Source organism: Berghia stephanieae, chromosome 3 (assembly GCF_034508935.2).
Source record: "Berghia stephanieae isolate SIO BIC M18660-M18661 chromosome 3, UCSD_Bste_1.3, whole genome shotgun sequence".
Taxonomy (NCBI): Eukaryota; Metazoa; Mollusca; class Gastropoda; order Nudibranchia; family Aeolidiidae; genus Berghia; species Berghia stephanieae.
The window spans coordinates 69,634,971-69,661,703 of NC_088362.1; the positions used below are offsets into that span (position 1 = coordinate 69,634,971).

At 34.5% G+C, this 26,733-nt stretch overlaps 1 protein-coding gene across 1 annotated transcript in view; it reads left to right on the forward strand.

The window, feature by feature from the left end:
* The first annotated feature begins 1,117 nt into the window (after positions 1-1,117).
* Positions 1,118-26,733, forward strand: part of LOC144968323 (uncharacterized) — a 29,111-nt gene continuing 3,495 nt past the window's right edge. Inside the window, exons 1-9 of the mRNA XM_078906573.1 lie at positions 1,118-1,419; positions 5,858-5,926; positions 7,945-8,009; positions 12,266-12,359; positions 13,172-13,259; positions 17,579-17,686; positions 18,248-18,357; positions 22,987-23,077; positions 26,149-26,325. Of these exons, the coding sequence (XP_078762699.1) occupies positions 1,417-1,419; positions 5,858-5,926; positions 7,945-8,009; positions 12,266-12,359; positions 13,172-13,259; positions 17,579-17,686; positions 18,248-18,357; positions 22,987-23,077; positions 26,149-26,325 (805 nt within the window). The 5' untranslated portion in view covers positions 1,118-1,416. The remainder of the gene's footprint in view (positions 1,420-5,857; positions 5,927-7,944; positions 8,010-12,265; positions 12,360-13,171; positions 13,260-17,578; positions 17,687-18,247; positions 18,358-22,986; positions 23,078-26,148; positions 26,326-26,733) is intronic.

A 26,733-nucleotide genomic window follows, 5' to 3' on the forward strand; every position in this document is an offset into this window, starting at 1 on the left:
GCCAAAACATAACTGACATACACTTTAGCCCATTATCCTCTTTTAACTAACTGTCCACTGACAGTTTCTTAAATGATATTCATCCCACTGATCATCACTTTAGTTAATCTTTTCAAATTGTCAAAATTCTTGTCAAAATGGTAACGTTCACGAAATGTTTTCTTCATTTTAATTTGTTATTCTTTTCCTTTACGTCCAGGTCTCTCATTGATACTCCCAGTTGTATTATGTCTCTGCACCAAACGAAGGATAGAGGAGTTGCTGATTATTCAGGTTTACCTCTGACGTCGTGTTGTTGCACGACGCAAAAAAGCAGAATATTAAATCATGCAATGTGGCATTTTTGATACATCATCTTATTAGCTGAATATCAAACATTTAGAGTCAAAAATATTCATTATGTCATAGCTTGTTGGATTCAGAGAAAGAATGTGGTTTTTAATGGTGTACTTTATTTGTTGGTTACTGATCTCACTAATAAATTATAGCGGTTGCAAAAATAGTGCGTTTATTTTGCTGTTCAGTATATTTTATGATAACATTTTCTTATAACTCTCAAAATTGTGTACTTTATTGGTGGGATTGCTTTTTTTATTTTCAACAAAATTTTACATAGCGTTTTTATTCTAGGGACTGAGTGAAAAAATATTTGTATTTGTATAATATGGGTATGACTTTTCTGGAGAAATCATACACATAGTACAGTTGCTACGGAGAGAGTTAAATCGTCTTTTTAGGTTTATGTCCATGGTTTGAGTCCCTCTGAGAAAATTGTAATAGGATCTTGCATGGTATATGTCTCGTCCTAATTAGATCAAATTGTAAGTGTTGCTTTTGATTTCGAACCTCTTATAAAGCGGTTTGAGCACATTTTGTGGATTTTGTAGTCTATGAAAGTTCACTTTTAACTGTTACTTTACCAACTATTTTTTTCATGCTGGTTAATGACCTTTTTACTCAAAATCGTTCATTTAGATATCATATAACTTCTTTTTTTCTTCAAATCTAAGGATTCTTTGTATTATTGCCAGAACAATTATGAGATTTAGGCCAAAATGCCAAACTGCTAAATTTAAAACTTTGTCCTACATGTGAGGACTGCAATATTGTGTACACAATGGAATAAAATAACAATGAGAGAATACAGGTTAATCATTAGAAACGTGACTTTACCTCAGCATTATACGGTTGTATGATACCATCATCTGTCCATGAAAAATTCAAATGGAAACTTCGAATATCGCAAGGTTGAATAGGTCATTAAAAATTTAGTTTATTGACCAAATCAAGGCTATTTGGTGACCTGATGTTAATGATAGTATTAACACAGGTGAATTTGTGATTTTATTCAAGACAAAAAGACAGGATATATACATTTTTCAAACCAGAATTTTCTTTAAAGTAGAATTGCACAGAATGGTGAGTATTTTCTTATCGTGTAAAATATATGAGCAAAACCAACAACAAAAACATTCTCATTGCAACAGTGATCTCATAATAATTTGGGTTTTCAGAGCTACACGTCGAATTGAACCATTTTGTGTGGTTTTCAATATGTTAGACTTGGATTCAATAGTCTGATGTCACGTCGCCCAGCAACGGCGAGCAGCGTGGTTCTAAACAAAGAAAATCGGTACTTTTTATTCTTCGTGTTAGCAATAACTTTTCATATATCATGTGATCAGAATGAATAAACGTCAAAACAAGATCATAATTTATAATGTTTTTCTCCTCTGGATACACTGTTTATGCTCGTCGGAGAAATATTTCATAAGGGCGTCCGCCATTGTTCCGATAGTTTAGAGCCAGTTACTAAGTTACCATGCGTCATTAAGAGGGAAGTGACGTCATGACTGTTGAAGTCTATTGATATTAATATTAAGCTGAAAAGTATTTTCATCCTTTTTATTAAAGTAGGTAACAAACCATTCTAAATTCATCTTATAGTATAATGCATCCTATTTTTCAGCCTATGTGCCCACAAAACCAGTCTTTTTTTTATTATAGAATTAACCAGTAGATTTTTGACCAATCAAAACATGGAATTTGTTACACACCTTCAAACGTGGCTGGACAAACGTGGTTGGTTGTTTATAAACAATAATGAGAATGAAATCAACCTCTTTCTGGTCACTGTTACTGTTATTGTTTTCATACCGCCAGATGAGTGACTAGTTATCACGCGATCTTCTTGACATTAATTATAGATGCTGTGCGCTTGGCTAAGAAACTCACAACATTACCATCCGGAAACATTACGGACCAACACACAAAACTATGTGTAACCTTGAACGTTTATAGTCTGGTTAATACAGCTTAGTCTGATGTCACGGAGCCCGGCAACGGCGGCCATCTTGGTTCTAAACAAAGAAAATCATTACTTTATATAATTCATGCTGGCTAGAACTTTTCATATGCCTTGTGATAAGAATGTGTAAAAGTCAAAACATGATCAAATTTATGTTTTATTTTCCTCTGGATACGCTTTTATGCTCGCCGGAGAAATATTTCATACGGACGTCCGCCATTGTTCTGATAGTTTAGAGCCAGTGTTACTAAGTTACCATGCGTCATTAGGAAGGAAGTGACGTTACGACTGTTGAAGAGTATTGCTAACAAACATGGATGACAAAAAACAATAACAAATAGCCGGATGATGTTAACTTCGTTCTTTCTATAGATAGTTCGAAGATGACGTCACTCAGATCTTTGTTATTGTTTTTTTTTGCCATCCGCGTTTATGAGTAATGCTCACTGAACTGTATTAACCCGACTATAGATAGAATGCGCTTGGCCAAGGAGTTCACAACATTGCCATCCGGAAGTATAACGGACCAACACACAAACTCTGTGTAACCATGAACTTTTATAGTCTGGTTAATACAGTTTAGTGAGAACAACTCACAAACGCGGATGGCAAAAACAATAACAAAGGCCTGAGTGACGTCATCTGCATACTATCTATAAACGTTCATGGATATAGATAGTATGCGCTTGGCTAAGAAGCTCATAACATTGCCATCCGGAAGTATAACGGACCAACACACAAAACTGTGTGTATCCATGAACTTTTATAGTCAGGTTAATACAGTTCAGTGAGCATTATTCATAAACGCGGATGGCAAAAAACAATAACAAAGACATGAGTGACGTCATCTTCGAACTATCTCTCAACGTTCAAGTTTACTCATAGTTTCTGTGTTGGTTCTTTATATATAGATAGTTCGAAGATGACGTCACTCAGGCCTTTGTTATTGTTTTTGCCATCCGCGTTTGTGAGTTGTTCTCACTAAACTGTATTAACCAGACTATAAAAGTTCATGGTTACACATAGTTTGTGTGTTGGTCCGTTATACTTCCGGATGGCAATGTTGTGAACTCCTTGGCCAAGCGCATTCTATCTATAGGAGTGGGGGTTAAAACTGTTCTGTAAAGCTCATGTTTTTTCCCCCAATGAGCATAGAATGGGAGCGATCTATAGATAGAATGAAGTTCATGTCACACGGGTCTTTGTTATTGTTTTTTGCCATCCACATTCATGAGTAATTCTCACTAAACTGTATTAACCAGACTATAAACGTTAAAAGTTACACAGAGTTTTGTGTGTTTGTCCGTTATACTTCCGGATGGCAATATTGCCACCCGGAAGTGTAACGGACCAACACACAACGCTATGTGTAACCATGAAATTGTATAGATAGTATGCGCTTGGCTCAGAAGCTCATAACATTGCCATCCGGAAGTATAACGGACCAATACACAAAACCGTGTGTATCCATGAACGTTTATAGTCAGGTTAATACAGTTCAGTGAGCATTACTCATAAACGCGGATGGCAAAAAACAATAACAAATACCTGAGTGACGTCATCTTCGAACTATCTATAGATAGTATGCGCTTGGATAAGAAGCTTATAACATTGCCATCCGGAAATATAACGGACCAACACACAAAACGATATGTAACCTTGAACGTTTATAGTCTGGGTAATACAGTTTAGTGAGAATTACTCATAAACGCGGATGGCAAAAAGCAATAACAAAGTCTTGAGTGACGTCAACTTCGAACTGTCTAAAGTCTGGTTAATACAGTTTAGAGAGAATAGGATTCAATAGTCTGATGTCACGTCCGCCAGCAACGAGCAGCTTGGTTCGAAACAAAGAAAATCGGCACTTTGTATTCTTCATGCTGGCTAGAACATTTTCACATATCATGTTATCAGAATGTAGAAAAGTCAAATTATGATCAGATTTATAATGGTTTTCTCCTCTGCATACACTTTTAAGCTCGTCGGAGAAGGATTTCAAAAGGGCGTCCGCCCTTGTTCCGATAATTTAGAACCAGCTACCAAGTCACTATGTGTCATTACGGTGGAAGTGACGTCACGACTGTTGAAGCCTATTACTCATAAACGTGGATGGCAAAAAAACAATAACAATGACATGAGTGACGTCATCTTCGTTCTATCTATATTCAGGTTTTTGTCCACCAAGTCATCAATCACATGATTTGTTGCTGTACAACGATTGGATATTTCTAAACAAATATAAACACGCTGATTTGTTTATGAAAGTTGTAAACATACACATGTGTCAAACTGAACAAAATGACCAATCGTGATGTTAGATATTTCGAAAGCTGTGAACACTTTTCACTATGTGGGTCACTTTGAGCACATTTTGCAATGTGGCCAATGGCCTCGAGCACATGGAAAGTTCAATATAGATCGCTCCCATTACTAGCAAATCTATAAAAGTCATTAAACTATTTTACTGGTTGATTGATAAAGTAGCAACTTGCAAATCTTTTTTTTTTAACTAAGAGTAATTCTATCACTCGTTGATTCAATTGATTATTTCATAAATCTGCCAGATCATAATGATCGATTCATTTGATTATTTAAAAAACCTGCCAGAGCCATTTGGGTGCACATAGACTTTATAACTGAACCGATTTTGAAAAGATTCGTCTCGATCAATGCTAGCTTCCCCATCAACAGTAATATAATAGTTAAAAGATATAAGTGTCTGTTCGAGTTATTGTGGGCTCTCAACTCGTCAACACAAATTGAAACACCAACGTCAAAAATGCTAAACAGGACTCATAAAGAGAACATTCTTTATGGTCCAAATAGTCACGAGGGCCATCTTGATTTCATTTTATTTCTCACTTCTGATCATCTAATTTCGCAAAGATCACCTAATAGGACGATAATTAAATTTGTCGTCTCTAATATGCCATAAATAGCAATCACTGTTTTTAAATGTGTAAACTATAATCAACATACCATTAAAGTAACTTAAAATTTCAAATAAAAAAATTCAACCTGTTATCCCTACCTAGTTAAAATGTTAAATTTGGATTTCTTTCACATGGTATCGTAAGTTTTTCGGTCTTATATCTAATTAAAGATAAATTCTCTTCAGATAAATTATATTTATTCACCCAATGGAGAAACTTATCTTTAAGGTCTATTTTGAAAACATAAACAACGTATGCCGATTCATGTTTTTTTTTTTTTTTTTTTTTTTTTGGGTGGGGGGGGGGGGGGGGGGGGGGTGTTGGTGCAATATTTCTGATTTATCTGATAATTTCATTATCTACAATAGAGGTCAAAACAGTATGCTGACATTAATTAACCATTGGAGTTTTAAAAAATTAGTTCATATAGGCTTCAATTTTTGTTTCGAAAAATGCCTCCCAACGAATTCATTATAACTAAGAATTAATTATATGTCTGAAGACACCTAGACTAAATATTTTCAGCAATTTAATTCAATGATCATTGTGTATTTATATATATCTATTTCATTGGCGGTTTTATCACTAAAATTTTATGACATAATTTTCTCCACAGAGAAAGGTGCCACCTCAACCTTTACTTCTAATTCTTTATACCCATTTGGTACATTTTACGGACAGTCAGGTAAGAGCGGATCGACTTAATTGAATATTCAAAATTCACTTCTTCCTCAGAATATTCTTCTTCTTCTTCTTCTTCTTCTTCTTCTTCTTCTTCTTCTTCTTCTTCTCCTCCTCCTCTCTCTCCTTCCTCTCTTCTCTCTTCTCTCTTCTTCTCTTCTCCTTCTCCTTCTTCTTCTTCTTCTTCTTCTTCTCTCTTCCTCTCTTTCCCCTCTCTCTCCTCCTCCTTCTCTCTTCCTCTCCTTCTTCTTCTTCTTCTTCTTCTTCTTCTTCTCTCTTCTTCTTCTTCTTATTATTATTATTATTATTATTATTATTATTATTATTATTATTATTATTATTATTATTATTATTATTATTATTATTATCATTATTATTATTATTATTATTATTATTATTATTATTATTATTATTATTATTATTATTATTATTTATTATTATTATTATTATTATTATTATTATTATTATTATTATTATTATTATTATTATTATTATTAATATCATTTTCATTATCATCATCATCATCATCATCATCATCATCATCATCATCATTATTATTATCAACATCATCTTTACAAGAAATGTCTCAGCTACGAAATAATTGAGCACCTAATACTTTGCGTCCAATCGAATGTCAGTCTAACTCGCAATTCGTTTGTATACCTGTTATAATTTAAAGTTTGCTGTCACAAAATTAAATATGAACTCGCCACTCCTATCAGTGAACATTTTTTTCTGTTGTGATAATTGGAATGGTTTTATTCTGATATGTGTTTATATGTCACTTGAATACTGTCTTACTCTAAAAAGAAATTTTATTTAAAAATTACAGTCAGAAAACTCGCTCTGAACATATCAATGGATATTACCATCATTTTGATAAAATTCCCAATGTTGTCCAAGTGGGAAAAGTGTGTACATAAATAAGCACTGGCTGCCTGTCAAGAAAAGAATCATCTTTAAGATTGCTCTGTTTTGTTTTAAAAGCCTAAATTATGAAGCACCTGACTACATTAAAAGCATGTTAGAAATATATGTACCATATTATATGAATTTACAGTCCTGGACTGACAAAACGAAGAAATAATTATAATTATAAATTTTATGTCGGCCGTTCCTTTACCCACACTGGGTTCATTGTGTGCAATGACCTGCCCAGAAGGATAAGAGAAGCAAACTCTATTGATAGTTTTAAATCATTGTTCCGTCCTATATGTTAAATGTTGCTGTTGACCAGGGACCCCTTGTAAAGCGCTTTGAGCACATTTAGTGGATATTGCTCTATATAAAGCTCAATTTTTAAATTATTTTTTTTAAGCACCACCTTTATATACAGTCACATTTTCAAGATATTGATACGATATAACACTGCTGCTATTGATATCATTGTGGTATACGTTTTATATAATATGTCAATTTTGTATATTTATTTGTAATGTGCATGAGCATCAAATAGTGATGAAAATGCGCGATATAAATGTCATTATTATTATTATTATTATTATTGTTATTATTATTATTATTATTATTATTATTATTATTATTATTATTATTATAATATCATCTTCTTATCTTCTTCTTCTTCTTCTTCTTCTTCTTCTTCTTCTTCTCTTCTTCTTCTTCTTCTTCTTCTTCTTTTTATTATTATTATTATTATTATTATTATTATTATTATTATTATTATTATTATTATTATTATTATTATTATTATTATTATTATTATCATTATTTTTATAAATATTATTATTCTTATTATTATTCCCAAAGAAAAAGAAAAATGTAAGTGTCTGAAGCGTGGTTCCGATCCAGAACCTCCTATCTCGTCACAGTAATTGTTTACCGTCATGTGCATACCCCCCCCCCCCCCCCCCCCCCCCCCCCCCTCCAAGGGTCACGTTCTTAAAAAATTGTACACGTGATAATGACGTTACAATGTAGCTTAAAAAAACGATCTATTGAGGGAATGCGTTTGCTACCGAATTCTCTCCCTTGATTGGTGACCCCACTCTCCTTTCCTTACAGGTGGACACAACAGGATGTAGCAAGTCACCCCTCTTGTGCTTTAATCCCATCAATGAAAAACACTTGTAAGTAGAAACTGACGAAAATGGAAGGGGGATTGATTTAAAAAAAAAAGGGGGGGGGTAGATAGACATATAAACAGATTGGTATGAGCGAGAGAGAGAGAGAGAGAGAGAGAGAGAGAGAGAGAGAGAGATATTCACACAGAGAGAAAGTGAGATAGACACACACACGCAAACAAACACACACACACACACATATATATATATATATATATATATATATATATATATATATATATATATATTATATATTCTTCATTTTATGTTAGCTGACTAAGCAAGTCCAAAACTACAATCACGGCACCTTCGGACTAAGTTTGGTCAAGTTTTAGTCAGTTGCTGAGGCAGGACTTCACAATCTTAGTGTACTAGGTTACGTCGTAGCGTCAACAAAATAGCAGCTATTTTTAGATGAGAGAGTTTTGATTCGGAAGGAAAATAGGTCGGTTACTAATGACAGAGGCAAAAAGTGTCCTGTCGCTATTGACACTGACTTGAACAAACTATAAGATAAGTGCAGATCGTCGAAGGTACACATTTTGTGAGCAAACACACACACACACACACAAAAAGACTGAATCTAATTGGCTCTCGTGAGTTGCGAGTGAAGGGAGACTAGAAATCGAAGAATTTCATTGAAACTTTCATTGTCTTAAATATAGACCATGGACACCATTGTAGTCTAGCAGTCTAAAGTCAATAGCATGCGATTTGATTCATCATGACAAAAGTAAGTTAAAATATAAAAAGAACGAAATATTATTTACATAGAATGTGTTGCTAATTTCCTCTTTGGAAATCTTTTGCGTTGACAGTATGAAGGAGGATATCTTACATGCCATCATGTAGGTACTGGAGAGCGGGATGTTTCCAGCACAAAACAGCCGAATTAGTCACCGTTCTTACAACGCCCTCTTCTAGGCAAGAGACTAGCTAGTCAGAGACTAGAAAACTTTTATGAAATCCGATTATTTTTAATCACTTGCTTCGTTTAGGCTTAAGACTAGAAAGTCATTTACTAGACTAGTAAATAACTAAATCTAATCCTCGTTCATGAAAACGGCCCCTGGTGTCAGAGTGATGGTATTATATTTTTCAGTCAAAATATATTATGTTGGCCGTTAATAAAGATTTTCCACCCTCGCTCTTTTACGTCCCGTAATCCCAAGAATCTGTCTATATACATCCTGCTGCTGAATAAGTTAAGCCAACTTTATGTAACCTGAGTACTCCGAAAGACTGATTACATATACACTCCCAATGATTTAGGAACCAAACGAGTAGAGGGTTTGACGTCACGACTTTTCTTCCCTATTCTGAGTATTTGTATTCGGGGCGCGGAGATGGTTGTTGGATGTGGCAGCCATTTTATTTTTAATTACACTGAAGTGGTTTGTTGATAAATTTGTTTTGTTCACACATGATTCGGGAAGAGCGATCCAGTCTTTGATGGTGCGGGGTGCACATGAATACTTGAAGATGTTTTTTTGCAGATTGGTGTTTTAGTGTTTTTGAGTGATATTTCTTTGAATGCATGAATTTCGTTGTATGGCTTGACGTCTAGATGTTCTGACGGTAACTTGTCGTGAAAAATATGAGCTTTTACATAATACAATATTAACTAAAGAATGCTCAATTTGCTTTGCAAGCGGTAATGTACATGTTGCTGCTCGAAAAGGGGAAACCCGAAACGTTCATTTGATCTGTTCTTGTAATAAATTTGAAGCTTACATTCAATTTCATAGTATTTATTTGCAAGCGGTACCAAGCCAACAGCCACACCAAAGATGTAAACTACCAGGTATTCATTATAATTATACGCTTGAGCTTAGCAAGAAAATGTGAATAAGGAGCGTTTCCGAAGGACTCTAAATTACGCATCTCAAAATGGACTCAAACCTGAACCTTCAGGTCCCAAACGTTATGCGTCATGCACTTAACCACAGAGTCGCACAGTTAGAGAGTAAGAAAAGCGCCATCTGTCGATGACCCAGTGTCTCTTGAGAGGTTACCAAGATTAACAATGGACTGTATCGATACTTTTTGCTGATATGATTGAATTTGTCGCTTACGATAATACTTGAAATCAACGACGATTTGTGATAAATTTCTCGTCAACAGCGTTGTCAATTTCGGGGGAAAAAACAGTATAAAAGCTTTGTGTGTGTGTTTTTTTAATTTTTTATCTTTTATTGGGGAGGGGTGCGGGGGGGGGGGGGGTTGGTTATGATGAAGAATATTACATACTATTGTAAGTACTAAATCAAGAAATTGCATACACAAAATATCTAACAATATAAGTATTTTGGCAAATTGTATTTCTTGTAACACTAAGGCTCCGAAACAACAGGACTATCGTCATCAAATTTTGCATGGTGTTTACAAATGACATGAAGATAGTTTGCGTGTATTTTGAGGTTGATTAGACATCGTGATGATCTCATCGAAAAATAAATTTGTTTCCTCAAATCCCATTGAAAACAGACGCCACGATTTCATCATATTGATTGTGTGCTAATCTTCCGGTTAATAAGTATGGCAATGAGGTGGGAGTACTTGCATTGAATCGATACGAGTCAGTGGTTCCCCTCATTATTTTGAATACAATCAATTTCTTAACATTTATATGAACCGCTCTTAACATTATGAAAGAATTCTGCGATAAGTGAGAAAAATATATAATATATTAATTCAGAAAAAAAAAATATTTCTGTGCCCAAACTAAAAGCTTCGCGAAGTTCTCTTACGAAGTCTAAAAATGTATTGTTCATTAAGACAATAGAAACTGAGTTCATATGTCATTCAACACGACTTGAATCGTGAATTTTGAGTTGATCGTTGATTGAACGGCACCGTTCATTGGTAAGCCCGATGCTTAGAATTGAATTTAAGCTTCATTTATGAAACTAAACTTAAAATACATAATGTGTTATCGTAGAAGACTGGGTTTTGCTTCTCAACTTTAGGACAGTTTAAGTTATTATTTCTGAAAATTTTGACTCACTGTGCCAATCGTTTATTATGTCAGGATGGTTGAAAGTGCAGACAATGCAGTTTAAAGCAGACCTGCTTACTATTACGAAAAAGTCGTATACTTACGAAATTTTGGCTCCAAATTCAGAAATTCACGAGTATCTCTAAGTCATTATAACTTATCAAAACTGAACGTTGATGTCAGAATTCATAATTTTAAGAATTTTGAAGTGTAATTTAATCCTAGAATGAGTATATTGTTGATTTTCGAAATTTACTACCTAAAAATTACAAATTAATATTTTTTAAGTAGGTAGGTCTGTTAAATTCGAAATGACCAATCAAATTGGAAGTTTACGTGTGTTTTTTTTTGTTTTTGTTGTTGTTTTTTTTAAGTTTGAGAAGCAATTCTCATTCTCCTCAATGGATGCATTTGATTTGATTTAAGATTTATAATTTCAGATTAAAGTTCAATTTTGAGAATCAGGGTTACTCCTATATAGAAATAACTCAGTTCTTTGTTATTATTTTTAGACAGCCTGTTAGTGATTACTTTTCACTAAATTATATGAATCAGACTATTAACGTTAAAGGTTACACACAGTTGTGTATGTTGGTATTTTTAATTTGGCCGGCGGATGTTGTCAGTATTTTACCTAAATGCATAGCATCAATAGTTTAATGTAAAAATGATCAGAAATTGAAAATTGTTGTTGTTTGCTTTTGTTTGTTTTGTTTTTTTTTTTTTGTTGTTTTCTTTTGTTGTTGTTGTTGTTGTTGGGTTTTTTTTTTGGTTTTTTTTTTTTGGGCCGGGGGGGGGGGGGGGGGGGGGGGTTCCCTAAGTTAGAAAAGCAATACTCATTCTCCTTAATGGATGCATTTGTTGGATTTATAGTTTATAATTTCAGAATAAAGTTCAATTTTAAGAATAAGATTTACCCCGTTATAATACATTTTGAGACGACAAGTCAGAAATATAAATGAGGAAATGGGTCACAAACGACGTGCGCATAAGTGTAAGTCTAATAACCAGACGCAATTATTGGTTTGTTTTAATTTAACATTGTTGTACCATTTAATGGGGCATATTTAGCGTTGGTTGACAGTATTTTGGTGACTGACACCAATAATGTGGGTTATCAGACCCGCAAATAAATACAATTCGGTCACAAAGCTAGAGATACGTTTGAGGATGGAAGTCTAGTATGTATGTCGATACACGTAGAGTTGAGTTGAAACTTATTGAATGACATCTCTGAATAGACAATAATATTTTTTTCCTCCAGGTGTAATACAGACGCTGATTGTTTTGGCGGGAGGACATGTTGTTATAAAAGTTGCTACAAAAGATGTGTCGCGAAAAGCCCTTGTTCCAATGTTGTGAGTACCACGATAGAGACCCCTCTAAATGGGCATCATTGTGATTTGGCAGAGGTGGGATGAGAAAATAGCTTTTACTGGAGGGAACGTGTTTTTGAGGCACTCCTTTCAAGATGAAGAAATCATTTTTATAAGTCAAAATAAGGATCAAGTAATTAAAAATTTGTAAATTTCAGGGACAAAAAGGTTAATTTTTCTCAATTAAAACAACTCAAATGTTATAGGTTCAACATAAAATTCGAGATTGTATACCAGGTTCAACCAGAGATGAGTGGTTACAATTAATAATGTTGTCATAACTGGTCCTAATATGTTATCATCAAGAGAAATTTTACATAGACACAAATCAGGTTCAATGGGGCCCGAACAACACTGCTGTAACTGTTTTCATTGTGAGAGTGTTAGTTTTTTAAAAAGGCGCATAGCAGGCGATCGGTGCGGTATGAAATGGTAAAATGGTTCCAATTAAGCACTCCATGAAGAAATATAGATATTCCATCAAGCAAACGTCTCGTCTGATGTCAACAGGAACCACCCATGTTGTACACAGTGAGCAAATGGGGGTTAATGAACTTGCCCAAGGAAAGAAAAACGTGTGTCAGAAGCGGGGCTCGAACCCGGGACCTACCGGTTCACACTGCAATAACAACCACTCGCCCACTGAAACCAGCGGAAATGCGATGCGCTACATAAATGTTTATAAGTAGGGTCGAATTCCGTCGCTGAAAATCGAGGAATGGCGCAATAATTAAGAAAATGTAGTTATTGTTTATCTTTCAACTAAGTTTCTTTCTCATTGTTTAAAATGCCAGTTGTGCAAAGAAGGCTACTTGTGTCAAGCGGTGAGCACCCCGTGTACTGGACTGACGTGTAACCAGGAGCCTAGCTGTCAACCAGCAGGTAAATATTATTGTATAGGTAGCTACTTCTTCTTCAGCTTATCCCGCATTTTGCATGTGTTCTAATAATAAATGCCACATCTCCATGCATCTCGGTTCAAAGCACCATCTTCCTCCAGGCCCAGTTCGTTCATATCGTCTTTTACCCTATCCATCCATCTAGTCTTCGGGCTCGGGCGTCCCTTTTTTCTCTTTTCCGCTAATACTAATTGTATCTCCAATACATACTTTCCCACGGACTCTCTCTCTCTCTCTCTCTCTCTCTCTCTCTCTCTCTCTCTCTCTCTCTCTCTCTCTCTCTCTCTCTCTCTCTCTCTCGTCTCGTAACATATCCGAACCATTTCAATCTAACTTCTCTAATCGTTATTGATACATTCTTCACTTCAGTCAACCTTCGAATTCGTTCAGTTTTCACTTTATCCAGCCAAGTGACCATCTCAACATCTTTTCATTCCCGGGTGTCCCCTCCTAATAATAATCACTGGTTTTATGACATTAAATTATAAAGATATGTCCACCCGCAATCGGTCTAATGATATTCCAAAAGGTCTCCACTTTAAATCATTAAACATCCTGCTGATTTAATAAAATTATAATTTTATTTAATTTTTTTTTTAAATGGCAAAAAGAAAAAGAAAAGGTTTTGACAATCAAAGCAAATCTATTTAGTAACACGTAAAGACAAAGTAGGTTGAAATACGAAAAGGAAATTAACTTTCATTTGGGATATAAAAGAAAGCTTACAGTCAATAGGTAGAATGAAATTTGATTGCGTGATCATTGTCGGATATTACAATTTTCCTAATGTTAAATGGACAGAACCATGTCTTACTTTTCCCGACTCTCTTTTTGTCGAGGCAATAGGGATGCTTACTTTAATCAGCTGGTGACACAGGCTACGAGACACCGACTGAACCAAACTAGTAATATACTCGACTTGGTAATATGTAACGATGATTATTGGATTAATAATATTGACCATTTGCCTCCGGTGGGGAAAAGTGATCATGACTCACTCCTTCACATGTTTATTTTGATTATTTCAAAGGTAATTACAACTCTTGTAGAGAAGACCTAAATGCCGTGAATTGGGATGCTATTGAAGGCAACGGTGTGAATGAAGCGTGGGTGTTTTTTAAAGACAAACTAAAATGTATAGAATCTAAACATATTCCATTAAGACGTAAGAAAATTTTTAGATCAAAAAAATCATTGTGGTTGACAAAAAACGTTAAACGTACAATCAATAAGAAACATAAATTGTACAAGAAATTCAAAAATTATCCTACAACAAATAATTTTCATAATTATGTCAAGGTTAGAAATAACACCAAATTCACGGTTCAAAATGCTGTGACAAACTATGAATGTACATTGGCACACGAATGCAAGAATAGTCCGAAATGCTTTTGGAGATACGTCAAGAGAAAGTTGAAAAGAAAACCAGGTGTTAGTGTCTTACTGAAAGATGATCGTACCAAGTTTACTTCTGATATAGATAAAGCTAATGTTTTAAATGATTATTTTTCATCTGTGTTTGTTCAAGAAGACACTACAAATATACCAACTTTCAATGTTACAAATCAATTAAACGTTCCCGATTTTTATATTACACAAGAAGACATACTTGCCAAATTGCTGAATTTAGATGTGACTAAAAGCATGGGACCCGATTCCCTTCATCCCTGTTTACTGAGGGAAGTGGCCTTTGAAATATCACAGCCTCTATCAACAATATATAATAAGTCTCTTGGACCTGGTACCTTACCCATTGAATGGAAACAAGCCAATATTACTGCCATTCATAAAAAGGGCAGCAAATTGGATACTGCAAACTATAGACCCATCAGCTTAGCATGCATACTCTGTAAGGTTATGGAGTCTATCTTGAAAGACCGAATAATGGACTTTCTTGAAAGTCATACGATGCTAAACGATAACCAGCATGGTTTTAAATCAAAGAGATCATGCATTACTCATCTTTTACAGGTGATGGAGGATTTTACCAAGTTAATTGATCGTGATCAATGCATTGATGTTGTTTATCTTGATTTCCGCAAGGCTTTAGATTCTGTACCACATGAGAGATTATTCATTAAACTAAAATCATATGGATTTAAAGGGAATATCTTTAACTGGATTAAAGACTTTCTTAAGAATCGAATACAAAGAGTCATTGTCAATGGGGTGGGGTCGGATTTTAAGAATGTAATTAGCGGTGTACCCCAAGGAAGCGTATAGGGACCACTTTCATTTCTTGTATATATAAATGATTTACCATGTGGCATAAATTCAGCATGCAAACTGCTTGCAGACGATGCAAAGATCTATAGTACAACTGAACATCATAACATTCTACAAAATGATATACTTTCACTTTTTAAATGGCCTACAACATGGGATTTGGATTTTAATGTTTCGAAATGTAAAGTATTACATATAGGAAAAAATAATCCATGTCATAATTATTTTACCGATACTTCTATGTCAAATCTACTTTCCGTTGTGCCTTGTGAAAAGGATGTGGGAGTCACTTTTGATTCACTTTTGAATTTTGATGTACATATTGATAATTGTGTAAGCCGTGCAAACAGAACGATGGGAATAATATAATATAGAACCTTTATAAGTCTTGATAAAACCAAATTTTTATATTTGTATAAATCGCTCGTTCGACCAATTCTAGAATACGGAAATTGCATCTGGAGCCCATTATATAAAAGACAATCTATTAGTATTGAAAGTGTACAGAGGAGAGCTACCAAAAACATTTATGATAAGGAAAGGTTAGAGTTTCTTGACTTACCAAGTTTGAAATATAGAAGAATTCGTGAGGATTTAATTCAGGTTTATAGATTGGTACATGGTCTGGATCGGATAGACTTTTCTGATTTTTTTTTCATATTCTAATACTACTTTTACTTGAGGGGACAAGTTTAAGATTTTTGTCTCTAGATGCAAAACAAAGAGAAGACAAAACTGGTTCGGTATTCGTATTGTCCAGAAATGGAACAATTTGAAATTTGAAACAAAGAATGCAAAATCTATGGATTATTTCAGGTGTTAGTAGACAGGGAATTACATGATGGAAGATTTATATATGACGAATAATACTTTTTTGCACTGCTGTTTACATGGCTTTCAATCTTGTATGTACATATTATGCATTGTTATTATGGTTATCTTCTATATGCGTGTGTGTGTGCTTTGTACACCACATATACATGAGTATATTTAAGTTGAAATACCATCTTTACCACGTGTATCATTATTGTAATCTTTAATCAATAGATTTATGGCATTACTATTAATATTAAGGGCATTAAGGGTTTTTTTAAATCCTATTTTGCCCTATACCATATGTTATGTTATGTTATGAACGAAATATTATCTCTACTGGATGTTGCTAACTTTTACTTTGGAAAACTTTTGCGTTGAATTCTTACCAGTCAGAGAGCGTGATATTACCAGCACAAAATAGCCGAATTAGTCATCGTCCTTGCAACGCCCATTTCTAGGCAAGACACGAGGTAGTCAGAGACTAGAAAGCGTTAATGAAATCCGATATTTTTAAGTCACTTACTTTGCTCAGACTTAAGACTAGCAAGTCATTTACTAGAATAGTAATTGCTAAATCTAGTCCGCGTTCATGAAAACGGATCCTGATGTAAGCATTTTCCCTTTCACTTTCAGCTTTGCGGAAATCCGTTTGTCGCACATAACTCCGGTTACCTTCCTCCAATTATTCCAGCGTGCCTGGATCCTCTTCTTAACCTCCAAATAATTCGGAACAACTGTACAAGGATCAGATGGGGACAATGTGATGGAGGTTAAGAAGAGGATCCAGGTAGGTGGAATAATTGTAGGAAGGTATAGGTAGCTACTATGTTATTTTTTTATTTTAAAAAAATATGGATACAATCTTTCAAAACTGTGTCAGCATGTTTATTTTCATTTTCAGATTTTTAACTCACTCCACCCTAACACCGACTATATCCGTAGTTTACCCGGGTTACTTTTACCCCATGCTTATTTATTACATTTTTATGAGACAAATTATAGGCGTAGTATCAAAGCCAATGTTTTAAGTTTTTAAATGTTAATGGTAGTTGAATAAAACTATATATGTACATGCTCATTTTTAATAGATTTTTTCCAATTTTAAAAAGTTGCAAAAATCTCAAGGATTGAGCGAGTTAAAATAATTATGTAGAAATGGGTTAATTCGGCTTTTATTCAATCCCGTTGTATGAATCAAGTATATTGCATTAATTAACTAATTTGAGCATTCTTTACATTTATCTATCTCTTTCCATCAAGAGGATATAAACTGTATACCCAAATCCAACTATCTTAGCTGTCCCAGTGGCTTTGAGCGTGCAAAGGACAAATACGGATGTCCTACGAGAATGTGTCAGGTCAAAAAAGGTAAAAATAGAATTAGGAGTATCTATATATGGGCGCACGATAAAAATCTGGAGATTTAAAACCCGAAAAATTAGAAACTTAGGAAACACATCACAAGATTAAAATAATCCAGCCAAAAATGGCTGATTCTTCTCTGGAACAATTTTCTTTCCGTTGTCTATTTTATTTTTTCTCTGCATTAATTGGCATTGTCAATACATTAATAAATAAGTACTTATCCTGGCTTTACTTTCTCATTTTAAAAAAAACATTGTATGCTATTACGGTTGACGACATACATATTTATGCTTATTGCGTTTTATTTTGCCACCCATAAATGTGATTGTCTGGCCCATAGATATCACTGTATCGAGTAGTTTGATATCCGACTATTCTTTCTAACTGATTCCGACTGTTGCTGACCAAATCGCCAGTCAGTAAATTTATCTTATAATCTTTTTGTCATCTGCAATAAACTGTCTATAAAAAGAATAACAAAAAATACATATGTAAAAAAAAAATCACTTTCCCAAAATAAAAGCAATCAAACCAGTATAATCATATAGTTGTGTTCTTCACCAGCGTGCCCGTCCTGCCGAATAACTTGTCTCTATGGTCAAGAGATAGACAGTAGAGGATGTCCACGCTGTAAATGCAACACTTTTCCCCTTGATCCTTGCTCATTAATAACCGTGAGTATTTTCAAATACGAGAGAGAGAAAGAGAGAGAGAGAGAGAGAGAGAGAGAGAGAGAGAGAGAGAGAAAGAGAGAGAGAGAGAGAGAGAGAGAGAGATAGAGAGAGAGAGAGAGAGAGAGAGAGAAAGAGAATTATTTGAATAAGATAATGTATCACATTTATTCATTTATCATCGTTATTATTTAATGTAAATTCCACGTATTACATTATCATTATTATTATTATTATTATTATTATTTTATTATTATTATTATTATTATTATTATTACTACTACCACTATTATGTCAAATTATCATTATTAAACTATTATTATCATCATCATCATCATCATCAATCATTATTATTATTATTATTACTATTATTATCACTACTACTACTACTACCACTACTGATACTACTACTACTATTATATCAAATTTTCATTATCATTATTAAACTATTCTTTATCGTTGCTATTTAATAATAGTAATGATAAATAATAGTTTTAATAATGATAATAATAATAAATATAATAATAATAATAAAAATAATAATAATAATAATAATAATAATAATAATAATAATAATAATAATAATAATAATAATAATAATAATAATAATAATAATAATGTGTATAGTGCTATGTATAAGTATAAGACTGCTTAGTGGAAAAAACAACTTCTCAAACAAGCCTATTAGAGACAAGTAGGAAAACTATTGACTTCTATTGGAGTGAAATCCAACTTGAAAGATGGAAAGAAATATTAAATAGACCCACACCTCAACAGTTGCCTAACATAGATCAAGGAAACATGCTTTACATCGACACATGAGAAATTACAAAAACATGGAAATAAGGGAGCGTTCACATATTATGTCAACACTTTGGGGGGGGAGGGGGGGTCTGCCAAATGTTGACAAGTGTTGACATGGGGGGGGGGGGGGGTTCATACCCAAGATTATGTCATCAAAAATTTGGTTGTACAAATAGAATAAAAACACACCCAAGAAAAACACTGTAAAAGTTGAAATGAGAGAAAGCAAAAAGTATGTATTTTTTAATAGATTAATATGGTGAATAATCGATTTTTGCTACCACCAGTACCAATTGCTCCATGTGATGCTGGTCTGAAAATAAGCAACCAAGGAAAGTTTGGCAGTTTATTCCAAAGTTTGTTTCTGTCCAAAATCAACAATACCAACTGCTATGATGAGCATTGCCCATCTCTGAAAAGAACCGACTGGAAAGGAATCAGCATTCTGAAAAAGCGAAAATGTCCAAAATGCACCCTTTATCATTCCACTATTGTTGCAATGAAAGAGCATTCCAGAAAATGTGGGACACTGAGTGAAGAGACATCAGCGGAAGAATATGATATTGATGAGGAGGAAGAACCATTGGAAACTGAATCAGTGTCAATGTCGGAGGTTGAAGGAAGGAACATTTTTGAGTCTATAAACTTTATGTTTGGAAATTGAAATGTCCCAGATGACAGCCCAGTAGTACAAATGATGTCCTTGTCACTACACCTTAGAAAATCAGTAAAGCTCATAATAAATTAGAATGTTTGAAGTTTACCTCAACACCCATTTCATTGTGTTATTTTTTTCAGTAGCATACAAACATGTCTACAATAGGGTTTCCGTGACGTGAAGCGGATTAGTAACATATATGTTATTATTCAGATAGGACATCAGTCTTCACAAATTACTTTTTACCAGATCAGGTGATCCACCTACACCTATTCACTGCTGGGTGGACAGGGGGCCCTCGAAAAAAAAATGTGGCTGCGATGGGAATCAACTTGAGTTGTCAGGTCTTCAGCCACGCTCTAAAAACTGAACTACCCTAAACATGTCTACATCTTCAAAATGGACTTTTTTTGTTTGTTAACATCGTGTAATGCTGGCTACCAGTATTGAACAGAGACAAAGAGGTATATATCAAATTTCACACCTTTTGGCACTCAGTTGTTTTTACCTCTTTTCCTCTGTTCAATAGCCACCATCACATGACTTTCACGAAAAATAGTCCATTTTGATGATGCCATGGGGGGGGGGGGGGGGGGGGGGTCTAAAAATGCCAATTTTTTGTTGACATAATATGTGAACGCTCCCTAAGGAGAGCAAAATAGCAACTTAAAAGTGGCAAGGCTTCAGGAATTGACAGCATACCACCCGAGGCCTTAAAAGAACGGGAAACTGAAATTGTCAACCAACTACATAAGCTACACAACCTAGTGTGGAACAAACATGAAATACTTGTCGAATGGGCAAAAAAAAGTCTCCTAATAAAAATGGAGATCCGTCACACTGCAGCAAATGGAGAGGTATTACATTACTTTCAGTACCAAGCCAAATGTTAACAAGAATTATCCCGGACAGAATTAGAGATGCCACAGACAGAACTATTAGAGATGAACGAGCAGGCTTTCGAAAGGGCTGATCATGTACTGACCAGATTGCCACTTTAATAATAATCATAGAACAGGCATTGGAGTGGCAGTCTCCTCTTTATGTCTGCTTCATATACTTTGAAAAGGCTTTCGACAATCTGGGTAGACAAATAGTATGAAACACTCTCCTTCTCTATGGAGTCCCACAGAAACTAGTGGACTGAATTCAAAGTTTCCACCGGAGTGAGGCAAGGATGCCTCCTGTCCGCTCTTCTCTTCTTGCTTGTGTTTTGCTTAACTGGACATTTGTAAACACAGGGTTAGGAATACAAAATGGAGCTTCTAAAATTTTTTTTAAAAAACTGGAAGATCTAAAGTTTGCAGATGACATCGCCTGTACTGAGCTTAAAATAGACTGCTTGACAGAAAACAGCCAACAATGTTGGTCTCAAAATAAATGTTGAAAAATCAAAGGTGACGCGAATTTATAACCAGCACCAAATCCCAATCCACATATCAGTTCAAAATGTAAACGACTTCAAATACTTAGGCAGTAAAGTTAGTGAAACAGGAGATACAGAGGAAGATATTAAAGCCTGAATAAGGAAAGCACAGCAGACTTCTGCCACCTTGTCGCCCAAATGGAAAGCAACTGCTACCTCTTATGCAACCAAGCTTGGAATATTTGGCTCCGATGTGAAACATGTTCTACTCTATGGATCGGAAACATAGGAGGATAACAAACACCCTTACTCACAAAATGCAAACCTTCATTAACAAATACCTCAGCAGGATCTTGAAAATCAGATGGCAAGACATCTCCAACATAGAAATATAGAGAAGATCAAACCAAGAACCCATCAACACCCAAATCAGGAGAAGGAAATGGAGATGGCTCGGAAGTGGAACTCCCAAGAGACACTTAAGTCCAAAACAGACAAGGAAGCGCTCACTGTCAGAAGAAATGAAAATGGCAGGTCTCACCTGGGAGGCTACCAAAAGACGGGCAAGGACAGAAGATGTCGGACGCTCATAGAGGCCCTATGTTCCACAAGGAGCGAAGAGGAGTAAGTCAAGTAGTAGTAGTAGTAGTAGTAGTAGTAGTAGTAGTAGTAGTAGTAGTAGTAGTAGTAGTAGTAGTAGTAGTAGTAGTAGTAGTAGTAGTAGAAGTGGTCGAAGTTGTTGTAGTAGTAGTAGTAGTAGTAGTAGAAGTGGTCGAAGTAGTAGTAGTAGTAGTAGTAGTAGTAGTAGTAGTAGTAGTAGTAGTAGTAGTAGTAGTAGTAGTAGTAGTAGTAGTAGTAGTAGTAGTAGTAGTAGTAGTAGTAGTAGTAGTAGTAGTAGTAGAGTAGTAGTAGTAGTAGTAGTAGTAGTAGTTAACAATTGCACAATATTGACAAACGGAAAGAGCGGCCTGGTATGTATTGTCCTGGTACTGATTGTTGGGCGCATCACTTGTGATAGATAACCGTTTAGACAGACAGGCACCCAAGCAATAATATTCTTGAAGCAAATGAACACATGTAAGATAATGTGAATATAATTAAAGTTAAAGTAAATATCGAATCAAAAACGTAAGATAAAGTGTGAGTACAACTAAAGTTAAAGTAAAAATTCTCAATCCAACGAAAACCCTTCACACCATTTACAACTTTCTTTTTCTTCTTTGGATATCACGTTGACAAACATGCTATTTATTTTACTAAATGGGTGTTTAGACTCCTATCTGAAACTTTGACATTTAAAGGTATCCCAAACATGGAACCATTCAAACTAATGATAAGTTATAAAACAAACGAGAATCCGGTTTACTTTTAAAAGATAGTTTGATTATTGGCGATTGTCTAGGCAGTGTCGATGAAACGATGTTGGCTGAGCTGAGATATTGATGAAACGAGGTGCACCCAATATGTTATTTCTGTCGGAAAGTACTTTGCTATAGACTTGTGTCATTTCCAAAGGGTATAAAGCAATTGCTATTGATTAATGCAATAGAAATCGGGACAAACCTCTGCTACATAGGCCTTATGTTTTTGAAGTAGGATTGCTTAAAGTCAAATAACATTATCTATGAAAATATTCAAGAGATTCATAGAAAGATTGTATTTGTCCTTTTCATAGAGGACGTCGGAAAATATAAGAAAGACTTTTCACAACTCAAAATTTCATATAATTTAACTGACAGCGCCTTCAATCACCATATATTAGGTTACCGATAAAAAGAGCCCAAATCATTCTATTTTCACACAGAATTGCCAAGGACCACTGACATGTCGACTAGTGGAGAGGACGCCGACGTCCAAAATATCCCCAACACTTCCACTTCCTGGTTGTGTCCCAAGTAAGTTAATTTAATTCGTGCTTTAACCCTTTCGTGTCAATAAAAAAATCCCCCTCTTCATATAAAATGAATGAAGTTGACGTCACTCAGCTATTTGTTATTGTTTTAAGACAGTCATTTTGTTGATTACTTCTCACTGAATTATATCAATCAGACTATAAACGTCAATGTTACATATAGTTTTGTGTGTTGGTACGTTATATACGGCTGGCGGATTTTGTGAGTAGTAGTAGTAGATAGTACTAATCTGTAGTGCATCTTAAAATGTCTCAATATTTTTCAAATGCTAGACACCAACAGGATATTTTTTTCTATAGGTCTGTCATCTGCATTTTTTGCGGCCGCAAATATCAGGGCGATCCGCAAATTTTGGCAAATTTCCCAAAATTGGCAAATCGTGGCAAATTTTGGGAAAATTGGCAAATCGCGTGGCAAATTTTGGGGAAAAAAAAGAAGCGAAAACAAAAAAAACGAGAAAAAAAAAGTGCGAAACTTGAGAAATGTTGCAGCTTTGCCTGGGACCAAACCAAGGGAAGCTACTCTCTACGGATAATGATCCTTTAAAATCTTTGTAACAACGCTAATCACAGTCATTTCATTTCTCAAGTCCTTAAATTTAATATATTGTCTTTTATATAATTTTTTTCTGTATCGCAGTTAATTTTTACTGAAACGCTTAGTTTTCCTCCGCAAATTTTTTGGCAAATTTTGGTCTTTTTGGCAAATTTCTTGGCAAATTTCGGGGGTTTTTTTGGGCAAATTTTAGGTCCCAATTTGGCAAAAAAGGCAGATGACAGAAAGGTGAAATGTATTTTAAGAAAAAGAGTGAAGATGACTATCAATATTGAATGGAGGAAATTAAAATCATGATACCCCGATTGTTTGCATTTTATTTGTTTCATTTGGTATATCATTTTATCTTTTGGTATCTCAATAAGACTCTTTAATCCTTTGTTCAAAGTTGTTAATTCAGTCCTTGAGTGTGCTTCATAAAAACAAGCATATAATATGTTACAGGGAATGACCTAATCAGTCGGGTGGTGAAAAGGTTTGAACTGAGATATTGTCAAGTTTAGTTAGAAGGTCAATTCTGATAAAAAATGAGTTCTTGTCATAAATGATTAAATCAACCGGTTTTGTACATCTAGGGGAAAATTTAAAGCTTAATTTCACTTCTAAATATTTTTACAGCTAGTCAAGTTGAAAAAGTATGAGATTTGAGAAAAGTTGCTGGATACCTTTCCCATACATCTGGCCATAACTTAATGAAAAATCACCCGATTTACTTCAAATAAAATTTAGAATGCTCTGGGGAGCATATTCTTTCAGAAGAAACAAAAAAAAAAAAAGCAAATCCAAAATTTTCACCTTCTGACTGGTTATGTCATGCACACACATATATCGAGTAATATCCACTTAACATTCTCAAAGCGCTATACATTGGGTCCCTAATCTACAGCAATACTTAAATTGTAGCTTGAGTGGCATCGCTGTCACTGCTCTCTTAAAAATGGTTAGACATACTTCAACTGAGAATACAGTCAACTTGTAAAGGTTTAATGTTAAAAATAATTGATTCTACTCGGTTTCATTAATAAGTTCAGGTTCAAAACATCAAATCATTTAAATAGCCCAACAATTTATAACAAAAACATGTAATGTTTTCACATCATATTAAAGAGGAGAAAATTAAACATCATAGAGCAAAATACCAGCTTTCGATGTGCATTTATTATTAAAAACAAATTTATCGTCGATCAAAAATTATCTGTTAGACAGTTAAAGTGGATTCAGGATGGGGAGAAGTACTTCAGATGTAGTTTGGAGCTATAAATTGCTTGCTGTCAAATCCCTATCAGAACAAATCCCAGAAATAGTCATCACGGGAACAAACATGTTTGCCGTCTTCGATACCATCAATTGCCAATCCTCTTTAAAGATTATAAAAGGAATAGTTCAAGAAGAGTAAGTTAGATTAAGCAAGATTCCTGATAAATGAAACTCGGATAACGCCCAAAATAAACGGTGCATCAGAAGAAAAATCATTTTTAGAAACATTGTGACGCCACAGGGAGGCAGTTTGAGCCCAGTTTTATCTCTCATTTGCCTAGAAAATGCTTTAAAAGATGTGTGTAAATCCTTATATTGGCCTCAAACAAGTCAGTATAAAAGATGTCCAAGAAGATTTACAAAAAAGCCAACTGTGCGTAAATGCAGACAAAAAGATATGACATTACTATCAAGGAAGATGGATGGAGAGCTACAAAAAAGTAGGATCTCTAATTGGAGACAAGGACGATAAAAAGAAGAAAAGTTTATCGACTATTACTCTAAATATATTATTATACATATGGATTAGAAAAGATAAAATAAAAATGAGCCCTAAAATAAGATAATACACAAAACCTTTGTAAAATCAGTGCTTATGTACAACTGCGGAATATGGGCATTGACCAGAATCAAAGAGAAAAAAAATTTGATAAACTCCACAGAAAACGATTTAAAAAGAGTCCTGAATATACTACTGTATGCACCACAAAAAGAAACAAAAAACGTAAAGTACAATGAAAGACTCTTATCTATTTAAACCCTTGAAGCAAGAGGCGACTTTTGGGCATATACTCAGAAGAGATGAAAGTATACCAGCTAATAAAGCCATGAATACTTTTTTCACCCCATCTAGACAAATGAACTACAAAGGCAGACCACCCATGTCAATTCGCATTGTCCTAAATAGAGATCTAAAACGCCTCCAAAACAACCAAGAACTAAAATCAAAGGAAGATCTTCTGACATTAGTTTCCACAGCAAAAGATGGTGAACTGGGGAAAGAATTGACAATGACAATTATAGAGGCAGCCGAGGTTTCCTGATTGGATGATTAAGAAGCAAAAGTCAGTCAAGTCATTATTATTATCATTATTATTATCTTTACTATTCTTCTTCTTTTTATTATTATTATTATTATCAATAATAATAATAATAATAAGAAGAAGAAGAAGAAGAGGAATAAGAAGAAGAAGAAAAGCATTTTATTTTTAATTTACCTATATATCTGATTTTTCCTACAGAAACGCTTTCAGCAAGTTCTGGCAACTTGTGTGGCCTGAGAAACCCAACCACCAAAGGACAACCCATCTTATCCATCAAAGCCAAAGAGATTGACTGTGCAACCACTTCATGCCCGCCCCACTCTGTGTGTGTGACCATATCTTTCTCCGTGCACCGATGCTGCTGGCAACATACCCGTATGTTTTAACTGTAATTCAAAATATCATGCATGGGCTTGCCAACTATTCAAAACCAAATAAAAAAGGGATATCACTTAGGCAACTATAAAATGTGAATTATAATGTGATGATTACGCTTATGATTATGCTGCTGCTGCTGCTGTTGATGATGATGATGATGATGATGATGATGATGATGATGATGATGATGATGATGATGATTATGAAAAAGAAGATGTACATAAACGAAAATCAGGAAGACAGCAGGAAATTAAACAGGGAAATAAGGATTGAGAATAATAAATATAAGGAAATTCCTGATAATTTCAGGAGACTTGTCAAGTCTGCATATGACCTGTTGGGGGAATAATTGAGCATTTTGAAAAGCGCTAAATATGGTTAAATCATGGCAATGCACAATATAAT